The 21718-nt window shown below is 47.2% G+C and overlaps 1 protein-coding gene across 6 annotated transcripts; it reads left to right on the forward strand.

Moving 5' to 3' along the window:
* Nucleotides 1-6309: 6309 nt before the first annotated feature.
* SERPINB13 (serpin family B member 13) lies at nt 6310-18050 on the forward strand. Of its 6 annotated transcripts, XM_012103836.4 has the most exons (8): nt 6310-6362; nt 7661-7842; nt 8990-9046; nt 11512-11640; nt 12067-12184; nt 13692-13834; nt 14270-14425; nt 17280-18050. In XM_012103836.4, the coding sequence occupies exons 2-8, from the start codon at nt 7678-7680 to the stop codon at nt 17658-17660; spliced, it is 1149 nt and encodes a 382-aa protein (XP_011959226.3). In that variant the 5' UTR covers nt 6310-6362; nt 7661-7677; the 3' UTR covers nt 17661-18050. The 6 variants fall into 6 exon arrangements, with proteins under 6 accessions (XP_011959226.3, XP_042095087.1, XP_042095088.1 ...); XM_042239153.1 differs by lacking the exon at nt 14270-14425; XM_042239154.1 differs by lacking the exon at nt 7661-7842 and having other exon boundaries at nt 8990-9080.
* The last annotated feature ends 3668 nt before the right edge of the window (nt 18051-21718 follow it).

The raw sequence follows: 21718 nt of genomic DNA on the forward strand, positions 1-21718 counted from the left end.
CTGAAATTGCTCCTCAGTTTTCCCGTAAACTGGGGCGAGCCGGAACTTGCAGTGCTTCGTCCCCGATGGCTGTTTACTCCTTTTGCACTTGCGGCCTTTAATAAGACTACCTTGTGGCGAACCTGTGCCGCAGGTCCGGTAAGGGGTGACGGGGAAAGGAGGCGGAGCGGTTGCCTCCGTGGATTTCTTTGCTCCCAGGTTGAATGCCAGCTTCAGAGTTGTTCTTTCTTTGCTAATGTTGTATTCTTGCTTTTCCGAATCTAATGTCTTATTCTTTTCTTCTTACTCAATAAAAGCTCCACAAAATGTATCCCCATATTTGCACACCTCTTACCAGTATATTCTCCATATTTAATATTTAATTTAAAAATTCTCATAACCTAATGCACAATTTTGCTTATAAATAATGATATCCATATTAGTGCATCAAACAGTGTTTTAACTACAAATGGCAAAAAGGATTTAAGAAGCAGCCAGATGCATGACAGTGGGGCTGATGGAAATCCACGCAGGTTTTGTCAGTTGACAGAGGTTCTGGATAAACCAGCCCATGTCCAAGGCTGAATACATGGGAGAAACCTACAGGGTTACAGAAAAAAGTAGTGCCAAATAAGGATGGGATACATCACGCCATGAGACTTCAGAACATTACTTACGGCAAGAGCCAGAAGCGGGGTGTAGACAGTGTTTGGCCTGAAGACTCAGATTTAAGGAGGCTTCACATTTATGGAATTGGAGCTGAAGTCAGCTGTGATAAGAAGTGAAAGAATGGAATAAAATAGAAGAAGACTACTAGGGAGCTAAAGGAGAAGGCAATGGCACCCACTCCAGTGTTCCTGCCTGGAGAATCCCAGGGACGGGGGAGCCTGGTGGGCTGCCGTCCATGGGGTCACACAGAGTCGGACACGACTGAAGTGACTTAGCAGCAGGGAGCTGAAAATATAACGTGTGTGTTAGTGGCTCTGTTGTGTTTGACTCTTTGTGACCCCACGGACTGTAGCCTGCCAGGCTCCTCTGCCCACAGGATTTCCCAGGTAAGAATACTGGAGTGGGTTGCCATTTCCTTCTCCAGGGAATCTTCCTGATCCAGGGATCGAACCCGTGTCTCCTGCAATGAGAAGCCCACACTGCAACCACAGAGTAGCTTCCGCTGCGAAAACTAGATGAGCCCAGGAACTAGATGAGCCCAGGAACTAGATGAGCCCAGGAACTAGATGAGCCCAGAACTAGACAAGTCAAAACTAGACGAGCCCAGAACTAGACGGGCCAAGAAACCAGACGGGCCAAAACTAGATGGGTCAAGAAGCTAGACGTGGCCCCAAAGCCCAGGAGCAGCAGTGAGGACCCAGCACCCTCAAAAGTACATAGATAAACCTTAAAAACATTGTTGCTCTTGTTGCTCAGTTGCTAAGCCATGTCTGACTCTTTGTGACTTCATGGACTACAGCCCTCCAGGCTCCCCTGTCTGCGCCATCTGCGCCAGGAACTTGCTCAAACTCATGTCCATGGAGTCGGTGATGCCATCCAACCATCTCATCCTTGGTCACCCCTTCTCCTCCTGCCCTCAGTCTTTCCCAGCATCAGGGTCTTTTCTAATACCAGGCTCCTGTCCACTGAATTCTCCAGGCCGGAATATTGGAGTGGGTTGCCATGCCCTCCTCTGTTCTGGCCTATCATTTGCCAAAACCACATTTAAGTGTTTAATGACAAGTCTTGCCCTCCAATAGAACAGGTCTTACATTCTTCTCCTTCAAGAGCATTTGGGCTATTCTTGGTGCTCTGCTATTCCATATAAATTTGGAATTGGCTGGTTAATTTTTTGAAAAACGAAACCTCTTGGGATTTTGATTGAAATTGTAATTATCAATTTTGGGAGAATTGAAATTTTTACAGTATTGAGTCTTCCAAACCACAAAATATTTCCCACCATTTGCTTAAATCTTCTTAATGTTTCTATATTATGTTTGATATTTTTCTATTTAAAGGTTTGCACATTTTTCAGTTTTAATAAATGAGATGCTTTTTTGATAATCTTTTAAATTGTACATTTAAGAAAATTTTAATTGCTAACCGTATGTTGCTAGTATATTAAAATATGTTTTTTTTAATATTGACCTCACATTCAGCAATTTGCTAAGCTCACTTTTCAATTCTTACAATGTATGTGTGGGTTCCTTTGTAAATGATTATTCTGTGTTTTCACTATGAGTCTTGAGACTCTAACGATTTAACCTATCAATTGTTAGTGCTTAAAGTTTCAGGTTTTAAAATTGATTTTCGTTGTAGCATAGTCGATTCACATTCTGTGTGAGTTTCTGCTGCACAGCAAAGTGTGTCGCTTGCACGCACAGGTCTATCCGCACTTTTTAAGACTCTTTTCAAGACTCTTTTCCCGTATAGGCCGTTGCAGAGTATTGAGAAGATTTCTGTGTGCGAAACACTAGGTCCTGATTAGACTGTATATATGTATATACACACACACACACATACACACACACATATATATATTTATTTATGTTGTGTTCTTGTTCAATTGCCAAGTCAAGTTCTACTCTTTGGGACCCCATGGACTGCCCCAGGCTAGGTTCCTCTGTCTCTCACCATCTCCAGGAGGAGTCTGCTCTATTTCATGTCCGTTGAGTTGGTGATTTTTTTATGTATTAATAATGATGTACATATGTCAGCCCCAACCTCCCAGTTCATCCTTCCTCCGCACCCCTTTCCCTCCTTGGTGACCATAAGTTTGTTTTCTACATCTGTGACTCTTTTTCTGTTTTGTAAATAAGTTAATTTGTACTTTTTTTTTTAAGATTTCACATATAAGTGGTATCGTATGATTTGGTTCAGTTTTGAATGGAAGCAGTGACAGCAGACACACTTGTTTTCTGTCTGATCACAAACAGAATGCTGTTTTTCCGTCTCTCTCCATTTCTTTCTGCGTGTTGACTCCACTGAAGAGCATGTAGTTATGAGTGGGATTCCCACTCAATGTGTGAAGACGCCAATGTTCGCTCCATTAATGTGCTGGTTCTGAGAAGCCCCCAGAGGGGTCTTCACAGACCTTGATAAACCGATACAGAGTTTATCCAAAGGAGACTATATATAAGATTTGCCAAGGAATTTGGGGGAAGCAAAAACAGTGAAAGGGCTTGGCTAGATAATTAAAACACGCTTGTCTCAGGTGAGCTGTCCTATAGGCAGAACCAAAGACAGAGATGCTTGTTCAGGTCCTTTGCGGGGTGGAGGGGAGGGGAGTGATCCTCAGAGAGACACAGGGCAGGGCAAGGGGCAAGTCAGCCACCCTGAGGCCTCAAGTGGAGGCCGGCTGCTGGGACCCTATGGGGGCTCTGGAGGACACGCTCCACCAGAAAACTGGCCTCATTCTGATGCAAGGGACCCATCTGTCCTTTACCCTTCTGCAGGTGAGTCACACCTGAGGTGTGGCTTGGCTGGGGGCAGGCTGCTGCCTAGCTTCCCAGGCAGGTGGCTCCCAATGAGCTGGAAATCATTTGACTGACAAAGGCTGACTATGAAGTCTCAGGCAGAACAGCAAGTGGGCGGCAGGGGCGGCGGGGGCAGCCCGACTGGGGCCCTGGAGCGTCCATGCCTTTTAATGAAGGATGAGACTCATAGGCAGTATCAGTAACAGACATGGGAAGTCGTGCCAAAACTTGGGGTGGGGGATGGGGAAGCCATTAGTGCCCCGGTTTGGGGCCTAGCTCTTTCCTCTCCTCACTCCTGAGCATAGAAAGCAGTCTCCTGTTTCCTAACCACCCACCCATTTCCTACCTTTAGGATCGTTTTGATACAGAAAGGAAGAAACTGACAGAAAAATGGGATTGGAGGTTGTGATGACATTGACAATTAGGTTTAGGGAAAACAATAATGAGATCTATGCAAAGAGAGGAGGGCTTCCCTGGTGGCTCAGCGGTCAAGAATCCACTTGCCGAAGGGACCTGCAGGAGACCTGGGTTTGATCCCTGGGCCCAGAAGATGCTCTGGAGGTCATGCCAACCCACTCTAGTATTTTTGCCAGGATAATCCTATGGATTACCATGGGATTGCAGAGTCGGACACAACTGAAGGTACTGAGCATGCATACACACAGCCAGAGGGAGGGACTGAGAGTCCAGCAGCTGGTAGCAGGAACAGTTCCTGCTGATGGCAGCATCCAAAGCGTGGCCCTGCACATGAGCTACAAGCCAGAGGGAAGGTGAGGGCCGGGGGCAGGGAGGTCACTGACACGCGCGTGGAGACACAGAGAGGGGTGGCGGCTGGCAGGGGGAGAGGAAGACGTGTGGCAAGGACCAGGCGGGCTTCTGGAGGGGGAAAGGATGGGGCCATCTCTAAAGGAAACCCTGAAGGTGACTGAAGGAAGAAAGGCTTGGGAGAAGCAGAAGTAAGCGAGAGGCAAGGAATGGAGACCTCACCTCCTGATTGCAAGATGAGAGTGGTTGTCCCCAGGTGAAGACTTTGTGGTCTGCGGTGGTCTTCGGGGGAAAGCCAGGTTTTCCTGTAAAAGTGAGGTGGTAGAAAAAATGCTTTAGAAGAAAGCAGAGGGCTTATGGAGTTAAGTGGGAACTAGAACCGAGAGTCCAGGGTCACAGAGAAAGGGACTAGGAGATATCAACCGGTGGGCGTATTAAAACATAGAGCACTATGGCCAGCTCAAAGATCTTTGCTGCTTTATTTATTAAAATAAAAATAATCATTTTATTTTATTTTTTAGTGTTTTCCTTTATTTGGTTGCATTGAGCAAATTGTGAATATTGAGATGGTATGTACGTATGTTATCCATGGTCTTAGCAGCTGCCTCACTAAGCTGCTTCTTTAGACAGTAGGTGGGAGGGAAGAGCTGAGATGGCCTTCTAGGATCCGCTGCTTGGCAACGGTGACAAACCCTCACACACTTCACCAATGAGAATCACCTAGAGGTCCAGCAGAGCCAGTAGGGATACCCTAGGGGTGGCAGGAAAGGCTGGACTTCGGAGGTGTACTTTCCCAATGCGTTTTCAAAAATGGTACTGTTTTCCTGAAATCAGTGAGCTTGTTGTATGTTCATGAATTATTGGCACTTATTCCAGCATCTGGTGCTAGTGGTGAAGAATCTGCCAGCTAATGCAGGAGGCCTGGGTTCGATCCCTAGATCTCGAAGACCCCTGGGAAAGGAAGTGGCAACCCACCCCAGCATCCTTGCCCGGGAAATCCCGGACAGAGGAGCCTGGCAGGCTACAGTCCATGACGTTGCAAAACAGTTGGACACGATTTAGTGACTAAGACAACAACAACCAGTGTCTGGTACATAGTAAACTCTCAACAAATGTTCGGCAAATGAATTAAAATGAGACATTTCATAATGAATGGGCAGAATCCTTGAGAACAGGAGTGGTGTGGGTGTTGCCTCTCCAGTTTTTCTCAGTACCTTTTCTCTTTTCTAGGAAGTTAGCTTTCATACTTTTCTTCTTTTTCTGCATTTGGTAACCCCAAGTCATGCAACTGCGAAGTTAACTTTACTGCGGAGTCTGGTCTTGTCAGGACAGCGCCCTGTGCGTCTGTGGTTAGGAAGTATGGTCTCACTCAGATGTTTACCCAGGCTGTAAACCAGGGCTTCCTGACCTTGGCTGCACACCAGGATCGCCTGAGGTGATAAAAATTCTGACTCCTGTTCCTGCTTTAAGGATGCTGACTCAGTTGTCTGGTGGTGGGGGGTGGGGGCAGGTGGGGGTGGGGGCAGGTGGGGGTGGGCCGGGGTCGCCTGGCCTTAGATTTCCTTTTTTAAGTTTCCCAGGGGATTTTGCTGTGCATCCAGAGTGGAAAACCAGTGGTCTGAATGGTTCTTTTCAGAGGGTCCCCTATATCATTAGGGAGGAAGACCTCTTATCGCTGTCTGCCCCCACCCCCAGATGGGATGTAATTCATTTCTCTTGGTCATTCCAGTCCCTTTCATCCCGGGGTGTATTCCTGCTTTCAGTCTCATGTTGTCATCTGGCTAATTTAGATCTCCTTATGCTTGGGCCCCTGAAAGAATGTCAGAGAGCCTTTGGAGAAGTGAGAGTTGGAGCTCTATTCCTCTATGTCCAGGTGTGTATTGCTCACAACACAGTTGCTGACAACTGCAAGTGCAGAACTTCGTGATCACGAAGAAAAGAACAGAAAATTCAGTCTGTGGTTTTGTTGTAACCCTTGCATGCTAATTTTATTAGGGAAATAGCCATTGAGAAACCGAAGCTTGTTTCACGGGAAATGCAAGCCAGGATGACTAGGGAGAGGCAGAGAGAGCTATAAATTGAAGACTTCACCTGCTCGTTTAGCACAGGCTTCCTGGTTCCTTGCCCTGTCGCCTCTGTCTTTCCAGAAACCAGGTAAGTTCCTTCTGCACCACCTTAAGATTTCTGGTTATGAGGGCCCCCCTGTCTGTTAGTTTGAAAGAAGTGCTTTTCCTGTACTAATCCCAAGTACCTAACTTGCCTTGGGGTGGTTTTGTTTAACTCAGTGTTTACCCAGCCGTGACAATGTTATCTTGTCTGACAGTAAGTTAATTCATTTTATTTTTGAGTGAACCTGCAAGAAATCCTTGCAAGGAAACATGGGATTGAAATGGAAGTTTTAACAGCAGATGTAATGCCTTTGCAGGGATGAGCCCTTGAGAGCAAAAATCCCTCAGAGTAGGCTTTTGATTGGCTTTAATCTCATTTTTGTTTTAAGATTTTTCTTTATTAACTAGTTGTAATTTGTCTGGTGAAAGTGAAAGCTTTAGCCACTCAGTCGTGTCTGACTCTTTTCGACCCTACAGACTGTAGCCGGCCAGGCTCCTCTGTCCATGGAATTCTCCAGAAAAGAATAGTGGACTGGGTAGCCATGTCCTTCACCAGGGGACTGTCCCAATCCAGGGATCGAACCTGGGTCTCCTGTGTTGCAGGCAGATTCAGCTGGTGAAGGAGAAAATACAAAGCATGTTCTAGTTATTTTTGGTAAATGGTAACTGCGCTCTAACTTTTGTGAGATGAACAAAAGTCATATGAACTCACTGCATAAGCTTGAAGCAATATAGAAAGCTACATAAAGAAGCTCTTTTGCCCCAGTTACTAATCCATGGCCAGACGTCTGTCACTGCCCTCTAAGGAGCGTTCAGCCTGGGGTCAGCCTTGCATGCAGCTAGGGACTGGGGTTTAGGAGCTCTCGTGTATCTGGTCACTTTGTGCTGGATTTGAAGCAACTGAGAAAACAGTGTCAGAGAAGGCCACTTTGCTCTTGTTGAGGCTGGATCCGAGAACTCTGCTTGGACTTGAGGGCAACCCTTCCTACAGAACAAGCCCCTGGCCTTGTTCTCAGGCAGCGGGACACGCCCGACATGGGAGGGCCAGGCTGAGGCAGGCCGGGAGGGGCGGCGGGCAGGCAGGTGCTGGTGCGGGCAGTTCGGACAGAAGGAGAGAGAGCAGAGCCTCTAGGGGGTTCACCCTGCTCCCTGGGACACGGGAACCCAGAGCTGCGGTGACGCCTTGCGATTCACATCCCGTCAAGAGCAGGGCTGGGAAGTGACCTTTCGCTGCGAGGGTGAAACTCCCTACGTCCTGGCTCAGCGCCCGAAGAGAAGCGGGAGGGGGCGGCCCGACACGAAGCCCTGCGGCTGAGCGCCCGGGTTCTGGTTGCTGTTGTTCAGGTCCCGCTGGAATCATCATGGACTCGCTGCTCCCAGCAAGCGCTCGGTTTGGGTTGGATCTTTTCAAAGACCTGAGTAAAACAGATGAGGGCAACATCTTGTTTTCCCCTGCGGGCATCTCAACCACCATTGGAATGCTGCCCCCGGTGACCCGAGGAGCCGCCGCCACCCAGGAGCAGGAGGTAGCGCGGGCTTCCCTTGCTTTCCAGCCGCAGGCTTGTCTCTGGGGCAGCACTCTGGCATTACCTCAAAAACCTGCCTCCCTTGATCCGGGGCCAAGAAAAGACAGCATCTATCTGAATGGGGCGATTTCAGGTCTATCAGCAAAGTCCTTTCCCCTCTTCCAATACCATCATGTCTTCTGCACCTAAATGCTTGAGATTCCTTTGGGTGAGTGTCTTTGTCCAAAGCAATTCAGTTCAGTTCAGTCACTCAGTCCTGTCCAACTCTTTGCAACCCCATGGACTGCAGCATGCCAGGCTTCCCTGTCCACCACCAACTCCCAGAGCTTACTCAAACTCACATCCATCAAGTCAGTGATGCCATCCAACCATCCCACCCTCTGTCGTCCCCTTCTCCTCTTGCCTTCAATCTTTCCCAGCATCAGGGTCTTTTCCAATGAGTCAGTTCTTTGCATCAGGTGACTTAAGTATTGGAGTTTCAGCTTCAGCATCAGTCCTTCCAATGAATATTCAGGACTGATTTCCTTTAGGAATGGACTGGTTGAATCTCCTTGCAGTTCAAGGGACTCTCAAGAGTCTTCTCCAATGCCACAGTTCAAAGCATCAATTCTTCGGTGCTCAGCTTTCTTTATAGTCCAACTCTCACATCCACACATGACTTCTAGAAAAACCATAGCTTTGACTAGACAGACCTTTGTTGGCAAAGTAGTGTCTCTGCTATTTAATACGCTGTCTAGGTTTGTCATAGCTTGCTCCTTTTCTTCCAAGGTTCAAGCGTCTTTTAATTTCATGGCTGCAGTTGCCATCTGCAGCAATTTTGGAGCCCCCTAAAATAAAGTCAGCCACTGTTTCCTCATCTGTTTGCCATGAAGTGGGAAAGCCTTTAAGCGCATAATTAAAGGCAGAGCCAGAAGGACAGAGCCTCCTGGGGGAAATGACGCGTCAGGGAGGGGCAAGTGAAGGGACTGACTGGCAGAGGTGAGATCAGCGCGCAGCCTAGAACTTCCCGTGATCTTGCAGGGACGGCACTGTTCCCTGTGTGCCACGGAGGCCTGTCTAACCGACATGCAGTTTACCCTGACTGGGCCCCTGTGGGCTTTTCTCTGCTCTCACCACTGACATGGTACTTTTTTTTTTTTCTTCCTAGGTGCCTTTCTTTGAAAAAGACACAGAAAGCTCAAGAATCAAAGCTGAAGAAACAGAGGTGGGGCGACATGGGCTTCCCTGCTGGCTCACTGGTAAAGAAGCCACCTGCCAAGGCAGGAGACGTGGGCTTAATCTCTGGGTTGGGAAGATCCCCCGGAGAAGGAACTGGCAACCCGCTCCAGTATTCTTGCCTGGGGAATCCCATGGACAGAGGAGCCTGGCAGGCTGCAGTCTGTGGGGTCGCAAAACAGTGACTCAGCGACTAAACAGCGAACAGCAGGACCTGTCTTATAGCGTCCAGCGATGACTTGGCAGATGTGGGAGCCCTGGGGAAGCGGGTAGAAGATGCGATTCTTATTGTTAAGCAATAATAACAACGGCAGCCAAACAATGTGGCTTATGGAGTGTCAAACAATAGTAAACCCCAGTGTTAAGAGGAGACCTCAGCTTTAGTGCTCACTAACCGCTAGGATACATGCCCATAAAGGCGAATAGACTGCGAGTCCCTGTGGCAGAGGGAGTGTGTTTGGAGTTGGCACGTGCGTGTGCTGAGTCACTTCAGTCGTGTCCGACTCTTCGTGACCCTGTGGACTGCAGCCCACTGGGCTCCTCTGTCCATGGAATTTTCCAGGCAAGAATACTGGAGAGGGTTGCCGTTTCCTTCTCCAGAGGATCTTCCCGACCCAGGGATCTAACCCGTGTTCCCCGTGTCTCCTGCTTTGGCAGGCGAGCTCTCTCCCATTAGCGCCACCTGGGCAGCCCATTTTGGAGTTAAGGTCAAATCCTGGCTTCATCACTTAACAGGTGTGCTAGTTTGTGAAGCTGGTCACCTTTAAGCCTCTGTAAAGTGTCTAGTGGAGCAACCAGGACACCTGGCGGCTCACCCCATGGGCGCTGCAGCAGTAGTGGGTGATACTGTCACTACAGACTTCCCTGGTGGGTCAGATGGTAAAGAATCTGCCTGCAGTGCAGGAGACCCAGGTTTGATCTCTGGATCAGGAAGATCCCCTGGAGAAGGAACTGGCAACCCACTTCAGTATTCCTGCCTGGAGAATTCCATGGACAGAGGAGCCTGGCGGGCTACAGTCCATGAGGTCACAGAGTCAGACACAACTCAGTGACTAACACTTTTATCACATTATTTTCTTATTTTAAGGACCTTTTCCTACTCTGTTGATGTTTTATTGAAAACTGTTAGGCCAGGACCAACGACTTCCTGAGTTCCCTTCCGGCTCTGCTGCTGCTGCTGAGTCGCTTCAGTCGTGTCCGACTCTGTGCGACCCAGAGACGGCAGCCAGCGAGGCGCCCCCGTTCCCGGGATTCTTCCAGCTCTAGGGCTATAGTATTCCTCACTCACGGGACAGTCTGTGCAAACACGGGAGAGAGTCCGTGGGTCAGGGCTGGCATCCAGAGACGAGTAGAGCTCCCTGGGAGGCCGCGTCTGCCAGGACTGCTCTCACAGCCCTTTTCCCGCCGTCATAGATTGTGGCTCAAGTCCCGCAACGGTGTGAGCCATTCGTTTCATGATCCCACATGGCCAGGCTGTCTGCGCGGCTGGGTTCATATAGGAGGAGTCAGGCTTCCTTGCGGAGTATGTACAGCAAAGGTGGGTCCAACGGCTGCTCCGTTGTGCAGTCAGTGTATCAGCGCTCACAGCTGATGTCAGGCACTTCCTCTCCCAAGCATGGTCCCAGCAGAGTCTTTGCAAGCTAGAAAAAGGCTCACCTTGGGTGGCAGATGCCTGCTCCTAGGTGAAGAGCTTTCAATCTTCCACCATTGAGTGTGGTGTTACCTGTGGGCTTTTCACATATGGCATTCTGTCCGTGGGATTCTCCAGGCAAGAATACTGGAGTGGATTGCCATGCCCTCCTCCAGGGGATCTTCCTGACCCAGGGATCCAACCGAGTCTCTCTTGTGTCTTGCGCCGGCAGGCGTGTGCTGTACCGCTGACCCACCGCGGAAGCGCAGTGATGACCGCACGGCTTTGCTAGCTTCTACTCAGGAGCGCCCCCTGGTGTCTGTTTGTAGTGCTGCAGACTGGGCTGTGTGTTGATGGCCTTTGTGCTCAGGGACCAACCTGGTGCCTGTTCCTCTTGACGCTTAGATTCAGGCAAGACACAAACCAGTCCCTCAGACAGCCTCTGAAAAGTCAGAGTGTTGGACACACACTCCACACGCTTCTCTCCTCAGGGAGTTGGGGTTGAGAGTTTTCCCCCAGTCACACCATGAGGTGTGGCGGGGAGAAACTGGTGTGTGACCGTCATGAATTGTCCTGCTGGGCTTTGATGCAGTCTCCTCCTGGGTTCATGCTTCTCCGGGCTACAGGAATCTCTGAGCTGGTTCCTGGGTTTCTTGTGTTGTCGTTAACTGGTGTTTCCAGTGGGGAAAGAACGGTGTCCAGAACCTACACCGAGCTCATGGACGACCCCCCAGGCTGCCGTGTCTTCCGGTTGCGGGGAGGGTGGTGGCTCCAGGTTTACTGTTGCTGAGATGACTCACTGGGTCTTTGCTTTGACTTTGAAGTTGGAGGCGACAGAAGAGATGCATCGCCAGCTCCAAAGGGTTTTGAGTGAGATAAGCAAGCCCAGCGATGATTATGAGCTGAAAATAGCCAACCGGCTGTTTGGAGAAAAGACATACCTCTTCCTTCAGGTTAGTTTTGCTGAGTTCACAACGTCTGTGAGTGGTACTCAGGAATGGCCAAATGACTCTGCTAAGACTGGGATCTTTGGGGCAAGCTGCCTAATTTGAGCACCTGGCTCAGCCCACATCACTGGGGGTGTCCCTCCCACCTCTCCCTCTCACCCTCCACCCCACCCACCTCCCGACCTGTTCTCCAGATACCCAGACCTTTTGGGAGCTTCTTTTTCATCTTCACAATCTGATTTTTGCTTTAACCCTATTGAACCTGCACAAAAATATGCATGGAAGTACTCAAAGCGATTCACCCAGGCCCTAAAAAGATCTCTTCTTATGATATTAGTCATCTTCATGTACAGATAAACTTATTTAGAAATGATGGCAATGGATAAGCTGAATTTTAAAGCTATTTCTATTCCTTCCCTGTTTCTCCTAAAGAAATACTTAGATTATGTTGAAAAACATTACCATGCTTCTCTGGAACCTGTTGATTTTGTAAATGCAGCAGATGAAAGTCGAAAGAAGATTAATTCCTGGGTTGAAAGCCAAACAAATGGTAGTGTATGGATGAGTCGTTCATCATAAAAACACTTCTGAGCACCTGCTGTGAGTGAAGCCCTGTGCTGGACGCTGCATAGGGTATAAGGGTGCACAAGCTTTGGGCGGGGACCTGAGATGGGTATTTCAGGTTGGAGGGGCAGGACTGGAGCCAAGGAGTGAGGGAACCCACTGCCGACAGTGGAATGGCCTCAGCAGATGTGGAGAGAGCCAAGGGGATTGGGCAGAGGACCACAGGAAGCCAACTTCTTGGAGACACGTAGTGGAGAATTATTTGCGCATAGCTGGGGATCGCAGTGACTTTGGGGCTCCTGATACCTGGCTTATGTCTGTCGTGAGGTCATATTTGACTTTTACGTGAGCACCTTTCTTTCTGAGTCTGGGTCCATAAGTGAAAATGTCAGAGGGCTCCTTTCTCTCGGTCAGTGAGAAGCATCAGCTCAATAAAGACGCGCCTGGCCCCTTGCCGCTGGGCCTCCTGCACGGACAGCCTTGAGCCTTGTCGGCAGCAAGGACTCGAGGAAGCCCCGCCTCCTCCGCCCCGCCTCACGCCCCCGTACGAGCCAAACTCGCAGGAAGTAGCAGAGAGCAATGTTAAGATTTTGCAGAGCAGTGCTGATACTTTAGTGTTAGTATTTCAGAATACACTTTTAAAAAAGATTTATTTATGGATTTGGCTGTGCCAGGTCTTAGTTTTGGCTGTGGAATCTTCAGTGGAGGCACGCAAGGTCTTTAACTGCAGCACGCAACCTCTTAGCTGCAATCTGTGGGATCGAGCTCCCTGACCGGGGAGATACATTAAAAAAGACAAAAATTCCAGTTATCAGAGAGACATCTGTTATTTTAGATTGTAGTTTTTCTTCATACTCAGTTCAAAGGAAATGAAAATTTTAAAAGGGGGATAAAAGAGGACCTGTCAAAGGGTTGGTTGAAGGCAGTAGTCTTCAGAACTTCAGTGGAATGGGCTGAACCCAGAGATAAAACATCAGCTCCTTTGCAATAAAATAAGAGATCTCTAAACCTCAGGTAGCTATAATGAATGGGTTAAAAATAATAATAGCTAACTCCGAGTACTTATTATGAGCTGGATAATATTCTAAGTGTTTCTCTACACAGGGAATCATTGACTCCTTTCAGCAGCTCTGTGAGGGAGGTTTTATTCCTGTTTTACAGGTGTGGAAACTGAGGCTCAGAGAGCTTAAGTAACTTACCCAGGACCCCTCAGCTGATGAGAGGCAAAGCTGGATGCCAGCAGAGGCAATCTGACTCCAGAGCCTGAGCTCTTAGCCCTCACACCTCAGTTTATCCTGTGGGATAAATTGGCGATGGGCAAAGTGAGAACCTCCTATGGTTTCTGCCAGCGAACTCTTTGTCAGCTAAGCCTTCAGGTGCTGACCTGGCTGAGGTTTGAACGATCGGTCACGTCCATGTTCATCGTATCTGACGTGTAGCACTTGTAATTTTGAAGATGGACCCATTTTGTTCTTGTTGCTGTTCATTTGCAGAAAAAATCAAGGACCTGCTTCCAGACGGCTCTTTAAGCAGCTCCATCAAGCTGGTGGTGGTGAACGTAATTTATTTTAAAGGGCAATGGGACAGGGAGTTTAAGAAAGAAAATACCAAGGAGGAGGAATTTTGGCTGAATAAGGTATGTTCTTTAATTAATCTGTGTGATATGCTTACAGATAAAATGTAGAATCTGAAGTCATATTTGAGCAAATGTACATGGTATATGACTTCCCAGGTGGTTCAGTGGTAAAGAATCTGCCTGCTAATGTAGGAGACACAGGTTCGATCCCTGGATCAGGAAGATCCCCTGGAGGAGGAAATGACAACCCATTCCAGTATTCTTGCCTGAAAAATCTGATGGACAGAGGAGCCTGGCAGGCTACAGTCCAAAGGGTCACAAAGAGTCAGACACGACTTAGCCACTAAGCAACAACAGTGTGAGATATATATATATAAAATGCTGATTCCTAGGCTCTGTTCTTTAGCATGGTCTTAGGTTGAGCCAATTACTTTGGGGAGCCCCCTTGGTGGCCTTCCGCCCCTTGACACCTCGAGCTCTGCTGACTCATTGCAGAGCACGAGCAAGTCTGTGCTGATGATGACACAGCGCCAGTCCTTTAGCTTCAAGACCCTGGAGGACGTGCCAGCCAAAATTCTGGGCCTTCCGTATCGAAACCATGACCTCAGCATGTTCTTGCTGCTGCCCAATGACATCGACGGTCTGGAGAAGGTAAAGCCTTGCCTCTTCCTTGTTCTGCCTGCATCTCCCGAGGCTCTCTGTCTCAGAGCTTGTTTCTGGGTGAGTCTGGAGTTAGGGCTCTCATCTGGAGCTGGTGAAATAGAAAATATTTCTGTCTCTCTCTGCAGCAGGTAAAGATGGGTATCTAAAGAGGAGCATTAAATGGTGCCAGGTTTATCGAGAAGAACCAACGCTAAAATATTTGGGGATGAGATAACATGAACATTTGAGGTCATACAGGAGTTCTAAAGATCACCCACCATTCTCCGAAGTGGTTGATCTCTGTGGACCCTCTTTCCCAGGGAAAAAAAATCACCTATGCACATAGACAGCAATTTTGAATTCTATTCACAGGCTATTGGACTTCCTGAGTTCCTTTTTCAGACATTTCATTTTTAAAAAGACTTTTTTAGGGCAATTTTATGTTTACAGCAAAACTTAGAGGCAGGTACAGAGATTTCCAATACACCTTGTGCCCCACGTACCATAGCCTCCCCATAATCAGCATCACTCACCAGTGTGGTTTTTTTTAACTCCAAATAAACCTACCTCGACTCATAATAAAAGTCCATAGGACCCTTAATCATAAATCCCTTGATTTAGTCCTGCCCACTGGTTGCTCAGACAGTAAAGAATCTGCTTGTACTGCAGGAGACCTGGGTTTGATTCCTGGGGTGGGACAGTCCCCTGGAAAAGGGAATGGCAACCTGCTCCAGGATTGTTGCCTGGAAAATCCCATGGACACAGGAGCCTGGCAAGCTATAGTCCATGGGGTCGAAAAAAGTCAAACACAACTGAGTGACTAACACTCAAACTAGAGCTACTTTGTAGTTAAAATATTGATGTGGTGAGTAGCCTGTGTTTTGGAGAACAGGAAGGTTGTTTTAAATCCCTGTTCTTCTACTTAGTAGCTTTCTACCCTTTGAAGTTTCATAATTTCTTTGAACCTTAATATTTTCTCATTTATAAAATGAGTTCCATAGCTCTTAATGTGTGTTGTAATGATTAATATATATACACACACACACACACATACATATACATATACATCCTGGACTAACCCTAACCCTAACCCTAGAACGGATCTGAAAAGTGAAGTTGCTCAGTCGTGTCCGACTCTTTGCGACCCTGTGGACTATAGCCTACCAGGTTCCTCCATCCATGGGATTTTCCAGGCAAGAGTACTGGAGTGGGTTGCCATTTCCTTCTCCAGGAGATCTTCCCGACCCAGGGGTTGAACGTGGGTCTCCCACATTGCAGGCAGACGCTTTACTGTCTGAGCCACTAGGAACATCCAGAATGGATGTAGGACATGAAAAACACTTGCCTAGAATGCTTCCAGTTCTTGGAAAGTGCTCAATAAATTGATGGGTGCTGTATTATTAAGATACTAGATGCTATTCTGCTTCTGTGAAATGTGTTTAGCAGCATTGCTGCTGCTGCTAAGTCGCTTCAGTAGTGTCTGACTCTGTGACCCCATAGATGGAAGCCCACCAGGCTCCCCCGTCCCTGGGATTCTCTAGGCAAGAACACTGGAGTGGGTTGCCATTTCCTTCTCCAGCGCATGAAAGTGAAAAGGGAAAGAGAAGTTGCTCAGTTGTGTCTGACTCTTCGAGACCCCATGGACTGCTGCCCACCAGACTCCCCTGTCCATGGGATTTTCCAGGCAAGAGTACTGGAGCAGGGTGCCATTGCCTTTTCCATTAGCAGCATTACATGTTGGCAAATATGTTGGGAAAGCAAAATGACAGGATGGATGCAAGCTTTATGAGATTGACGCACTGCTTACTGTTCTAACGAGCACTTATCTGCAAGCTTTAAAAGTATTCATAATCTGACTCAAAAGCTCCAGTTGTGGGAATTACTGTAGGGAAATAATTCAAGAATAAAATTTACTTTCTGAGCCAAATCAGCAACATCTTCGTTAAATACATGGTGGCTCAGATGGTAAAGAATCCGCCCGCAATACAGGAGACCCAGGTTCCATCGCTGGGTAGGAAAGATCCCCTGGAGAAGGGAATGGAAAGCGACTCCAGTATTGCTGTCTGGAGAAGTCCATGGCCAGAAGAGCTTGGCAGGCACAGTCCATGGGGTTGCAAAGAGTCAGACACTAGGATGCTCGGCTTGAAATCTATATAATAATGATCATAATTTTATTATTAATAGATACCGAACCCACAGTATCTATCGGCGTCCACTTGACACGTATTTAGATGATGGTAAAGTGAGTGAAGGGCTTCCCTGGGGGCTCAGACGGTAAAGCAAAATGAGTGAAGGGACGGGTGTCAGGTGGAGTTTATCAGCTTCTGCCTGTTTGAAGCTACTTAGACATATGCAGTGCTGTGAAAACATGCTTACTTTATGACGAGAAAAGTAGATAGTCAATGTAGTTGCAACTATATAAATACATAGTAATATAAATTACATTCATTATAATTTTATAAATTGTTCTTTATAATATAGTAATATATAAACTATATGATAATACTCATTATATAAGAGTATATAAATTATATAATACATATGTAGACAAAGATTAAAGGGGAATAGTAAAAAATGAAATAATAGATATTAAATTGATAGAATAAGAAATGACTTTAAAAATTTATTTATATGCGATAGAGTTTTCATACAGACACAGATAATTTAAATATAGAAATATAAGACCAGTGGCTGGTGTATATATATGTGTATGTATATATATATATATATATATATATAGCAGTTGAGTGAAATAAAATTTCGGTCTCACTTGTTACTAAAGCTAATATTAATAATTAGTATTGCACTGTTTTGAATTTGCACTGATGATCAAGCCGTTCTTCCCTCTTTTTTTCCTTAACAGATTATAGATAAAGTAACTCCTGAGACGTTAATAGAGTGGACTAGCGTGGGGCGTATGGAAGAGAGGGCCGTGGACTTGCACTTGCCCCGGTTCCGGGTGGCGGGCACTTACGACCTGGAAGCCACCTCCGCGGGGCTGTGCGCTGCCGGCCTCTCGGGGAGCCCCGAGGGTGCCGGGCTGCGCGCCCAGAGGCTGCTGCACAGGTCGGTGCTGGAGCTGACCGAGGCGGGCACGGAGGCTGCGGCCGCCACCGCTGTGGGCTTCGCCGTCACGCCGGCCCAGGACTGGGAACGTTTTCACTGCAATCACCCTTTCCTGTTCTTCATCAGGCACAACAAGTCCGACAGCGTCCTTTTCTTTGGCCGATTTTCTTCTCCTTAGTACAGTCCCTGCCTTGGCGTAAAGCAACCACCACCACCGGTGCCGGGGTGTTCACAGGCTTATGGAAATACCCGCTCTTTAAAAAATTGTTTTACTTGAATTCCAGCCTTACCATCAAAATCAATGATTAATGACTGCAGTAGTGTATATATTTACAGTTTTTCCTGAAACGGAAATGTTTTGCTTGTGATGTGCAGATAGCAGGTCAACTCAAGGCTCCTTAATGACCTTCCACTGTTTTCCTGTAGGAAATCAATGCCTTGTACTTTCGTGCACTAATGGCGAGGAGCAGTCTCTTTGGTGAAGACTGTGGACTAGGGGTTTTGAGACGCCCACCAGTTCTAATATTTTGGTAGATTATAATACCGGAGTAAAAGAAAACAAAAATTTGTATTCAGTTCATGTGTGGCTTTTTTATTTCTTAGCATATAGTGCGGCAAACTGAGCCTAGGAAAGAGAATAGAGAAACACGTTAGCAAAACATAAATTAAAACTCAAAACGCCAAACAAAATAAAACAATCTGCCAGGCAGAGAGGATTCCCGTATGTTCGTCCTCAGCTCCAACAGTGGATTATTCCTTGTCAATTTCATGAGCATTTTGATATTGTGAAATAAATGTGATCATAAAGCACACCATTTTAAGCCTAGAACTTGACAAATTTTGATAAATTCGCACATGAAAACACTATCACACCCAGAATGCAGAACACTTGCATCATCCTCCAAGGTTCTTTGCTCTGCTTCTGAGTCAGCTGTCCCTGAACAGACCCTGCTCCGCCAACAGCTGACCTGCCTCCAATCGCTCCAGGGCGGATCTGGGCTCAGACTGTGTCCTCTCTCCTGCCTGGCTTCTGTCGCCCGGCACTGTGTTTTCAGATTCATAAGGCTAGTTGGGATATCAGTAGTTGATTACTTTCTACTGACAAGCAGTGTCCCATCATCTGGATAAACCACATTTGTTTATCCATTTACTCATTGACAGGCATTTTTGTTGCTTCCAGGGTATGGCAGCTATACATAATAATTGTTGTAGAGTTGCTCAGTTGTGTCCAAATCTTTTGTGACCCCATGGACTGTAGCCTGCCAGACTCCCCAGTCCCTGGGATTCTCCAGACAAGAATACTGGAGTGGGTAGCCATTTCCTTCCCCAGGGGATCGCCCCAACTCACAGGGTGAACTCACTTCTGCACTGCGGGTGGATTCTTTACTAGAGTCTCCAGGGAAGCCCGTGAATAGTGTTGCTATGCCCATAAGTCTGTGTGAACATACATTTTCACTTCTCTTTTCGTAGATGACTAGGAGCGAAATTACTGAGTCAGATGATAAATACATGTTTAATTGTATAGGAAACAGCCAGTATGTTCTCCAAAACGGCCATACCATTTTCTGCTACAAGCAATGAGTGAGCGTTGCAGGCGTCCTGAAGATACGCCAGTGGGTGGTGTTGCTGGTCTTCTTCATTACAGCCGTTTCTCATGGATGTGAGGTGGCATCTCATTGTAGTTAGGCATTTTCCTTTTGACTAATAATGTTGAGCATCCTTTCATATGTATGCTGACCCTGCATACATATTCTTTTGTGAAATGTCTGTTCAAATCTTTTGCTCATTTTTATTAGATTGTTTGCTTGCTCATTATTGATGTGTAGTTGCTTTTAATACATTCTAAATAAAAAATTTCTTTCGGGTATATTTTTCTTAATGGTGTCATTGAAAAGCAGTTTTAAACTTTAATGGGATCCAATTCATTAATTTTTTCTTTTATAGTTTCTATTTTTCTGTCTTATTTGAGAAATCTTTGTCCATCTCAAGTCTGCTAAGACTTTCTCCTGGAACTTTTATGATATTAGCTTTTGCATTTAGATCTATGATTTATTTTATTTTTTTTGGTATACCCAATAGTCTTTGTTTTATTTATTTTAATTGGAGGCTACTTAATTTACAATATTGTAGTGGTTTTGCCATACATGGACATGAATCCACCATGGCTGTACAAGTGTTCCCCATCCTGCACCCCCCTCTCCCCTCCCTCCCCACCCCATCCCTCAGGGTCATCCCAGTGCACCAGCCCTGAGCACCCTGTCTCGTGCACCGAACCTGGACTGGCGATCTGTTTCACATATGATAATATACATGTTTCAGTATATTATCCCCTCTCAAATCATCCCCCCTCTCCCTCTCCCACAGAGTCCAAAAGCCTGTTCTATACATCTCTGTCTCTTTTGCTGTCTCACATACAGGGTTATCATTACCATCTTTCTAAATTCCTTTTTTTTTTTTTTTTTTAGTTTTTATTTTTTAAATTTTACAATCTTTAAACATGCAAACATGAACCCCCTCCCACCTCCCCTCCCCATAACATCTTTCTGGGTCATCCCCATGCACCAGCCCCAAGCATGCTGCATCCTGCGTCAGACATAGACTGGCGATTCAATTCTTACATGATAGTATACATGTTAGAATGTCATTCTCCCAAATCATCCCACCCTCTCCCTCTCCTCTGAGTCCAAAAGTCCGTTATACACATCTGTGTCTCTTTCCCTGTCTTGCATACAGGGTCGTCATTGCCATCTTCTAAATTCCATATATATGTGTTAGTATACTGTATTGGTGTTTTTCTTTCTGGCTTACTTGACTCTGTATAATCGGCTCCAGTTTCATCCACCTCATTAAAACTGATTCAAATGTATTCTTTTTAATGGCTGAGTAATACTCCATTGTGTATATGTACCACAGCTTTCTTATCCATTCGTCTGCTGATGGACATCTAGGTTGCTTCCATGTCCTGGCTATTATAAACAGTGCTGCGATGAACATTGGGGTACATGTGTCTCTTTTGGTTCTGGTTTCCTCGGCGTGTCTGCCCAGTAGTGGGATTGCTGGGTCGTATGGCAGTTCTATGATTTATTTTGAATTAATTTTTGTGAAATATGCGTTGTGGTGGTGCAGAAACCAGTGCTCGAGGAACCAAGCACCACGCTCGGAGAGTTGGAGAACTCAGGTTTATTACGCCGGCGGGTCCGGAGGAGTCAACACTCCAAGCTCTGAGCCCCGAACAAAGGGACTACAGGGTTTTTACAGACAGATTGTAGTGGGCAACACTAGCTGTTAACAGGCTGGTTTAAACTTAGGGGTTCCATGCGTGGGGACACTGGTCAAGATGGGGAGGGGGATGTCTGGTCTTTACATGGACAGGCATGAGTAAGCAAGTTTGCAGGGGCTGGCCGATTACAAAGAGCAGGACAGGGTGAGAGAGAGAAACTCCGGGTCCTAGCATTGCAAGTCCCCACTTTCTGAGACTGGGCGACCTGCGAGATCCAGACTCTGCAAGGGGCAGCTGAGTTACAGAGGCAGAAGGAGAAGGAGGCCATGTAAAGATTTAACTTTTCCTCTTCGGTGGCTCATTACTCTTAACGTGGACGTTCAATCGCTCCAGCATCACTTGGATTCTGAAAAGGCTGCGTTCACCCTCAGGTGATTTAAGGGCCTTGGAATCTTGGTGACCCGTGCACATGCTGGGCCCGTTTCTAGACCCTCTTCTGGCCCCTGATCTGTTTCCACCGCGTGTCACGGCCTCTCCACCCCTGATAACAGCCCCTCCTGCAGCTTAGTTTGTCTGATATTAATGTAACCATCAGGCTTTCACGTGGCCAGTGTCGGCAGGCTGTGCCTTCTGCCATCCTTTCGGTCCACCTGCACGCGCTCTCAAGTGGGGTTTCTAAAAAGACTCCCTGGCTCGTTCTGTTCGGCTGCCCTGGGTCTCTCGCTGCGCCGGGCTTCCTCTCGCTGCCGCCCTCGGCTTCGCACGCGGCTCTCTCTGGCGGGGGGCGCAGGCTCTCGGCGGCCGGGGCTCAGCGGCTGCGGCTCCTCAGCGTGCGGGGTCTTCCTGGACCAGGGGTCGAAGCCGTGTCCTCTGCACTGGCAGGAAGATTCTTGACCACTGGACCACAGGGAAGCCCTGCGTTTCGTTTTCAGTCTGCCAGGCGGGCAGAACAGGGAAGAGGAGCCCAAAACGGCGGCGGCTGCAGACACGGAAGGGAGAAGCGCGAAATGAAAGAA

Source organism: Ovis aries, chromosome 23 (genome assembly GCF_016772045.2).
Source record: "Ovis aries strain OAR_USU_Benz2616 breed Rambouillet chromosome 23, ARS-UI_Ramb_v3.0, whole genome shotgun sequence".
Lineage (NCBI taxonomy): Eukaryota > Metazoa > Chordata > Mammalia > Artiodactyla > Bovidae > Ovis > Ovis aries.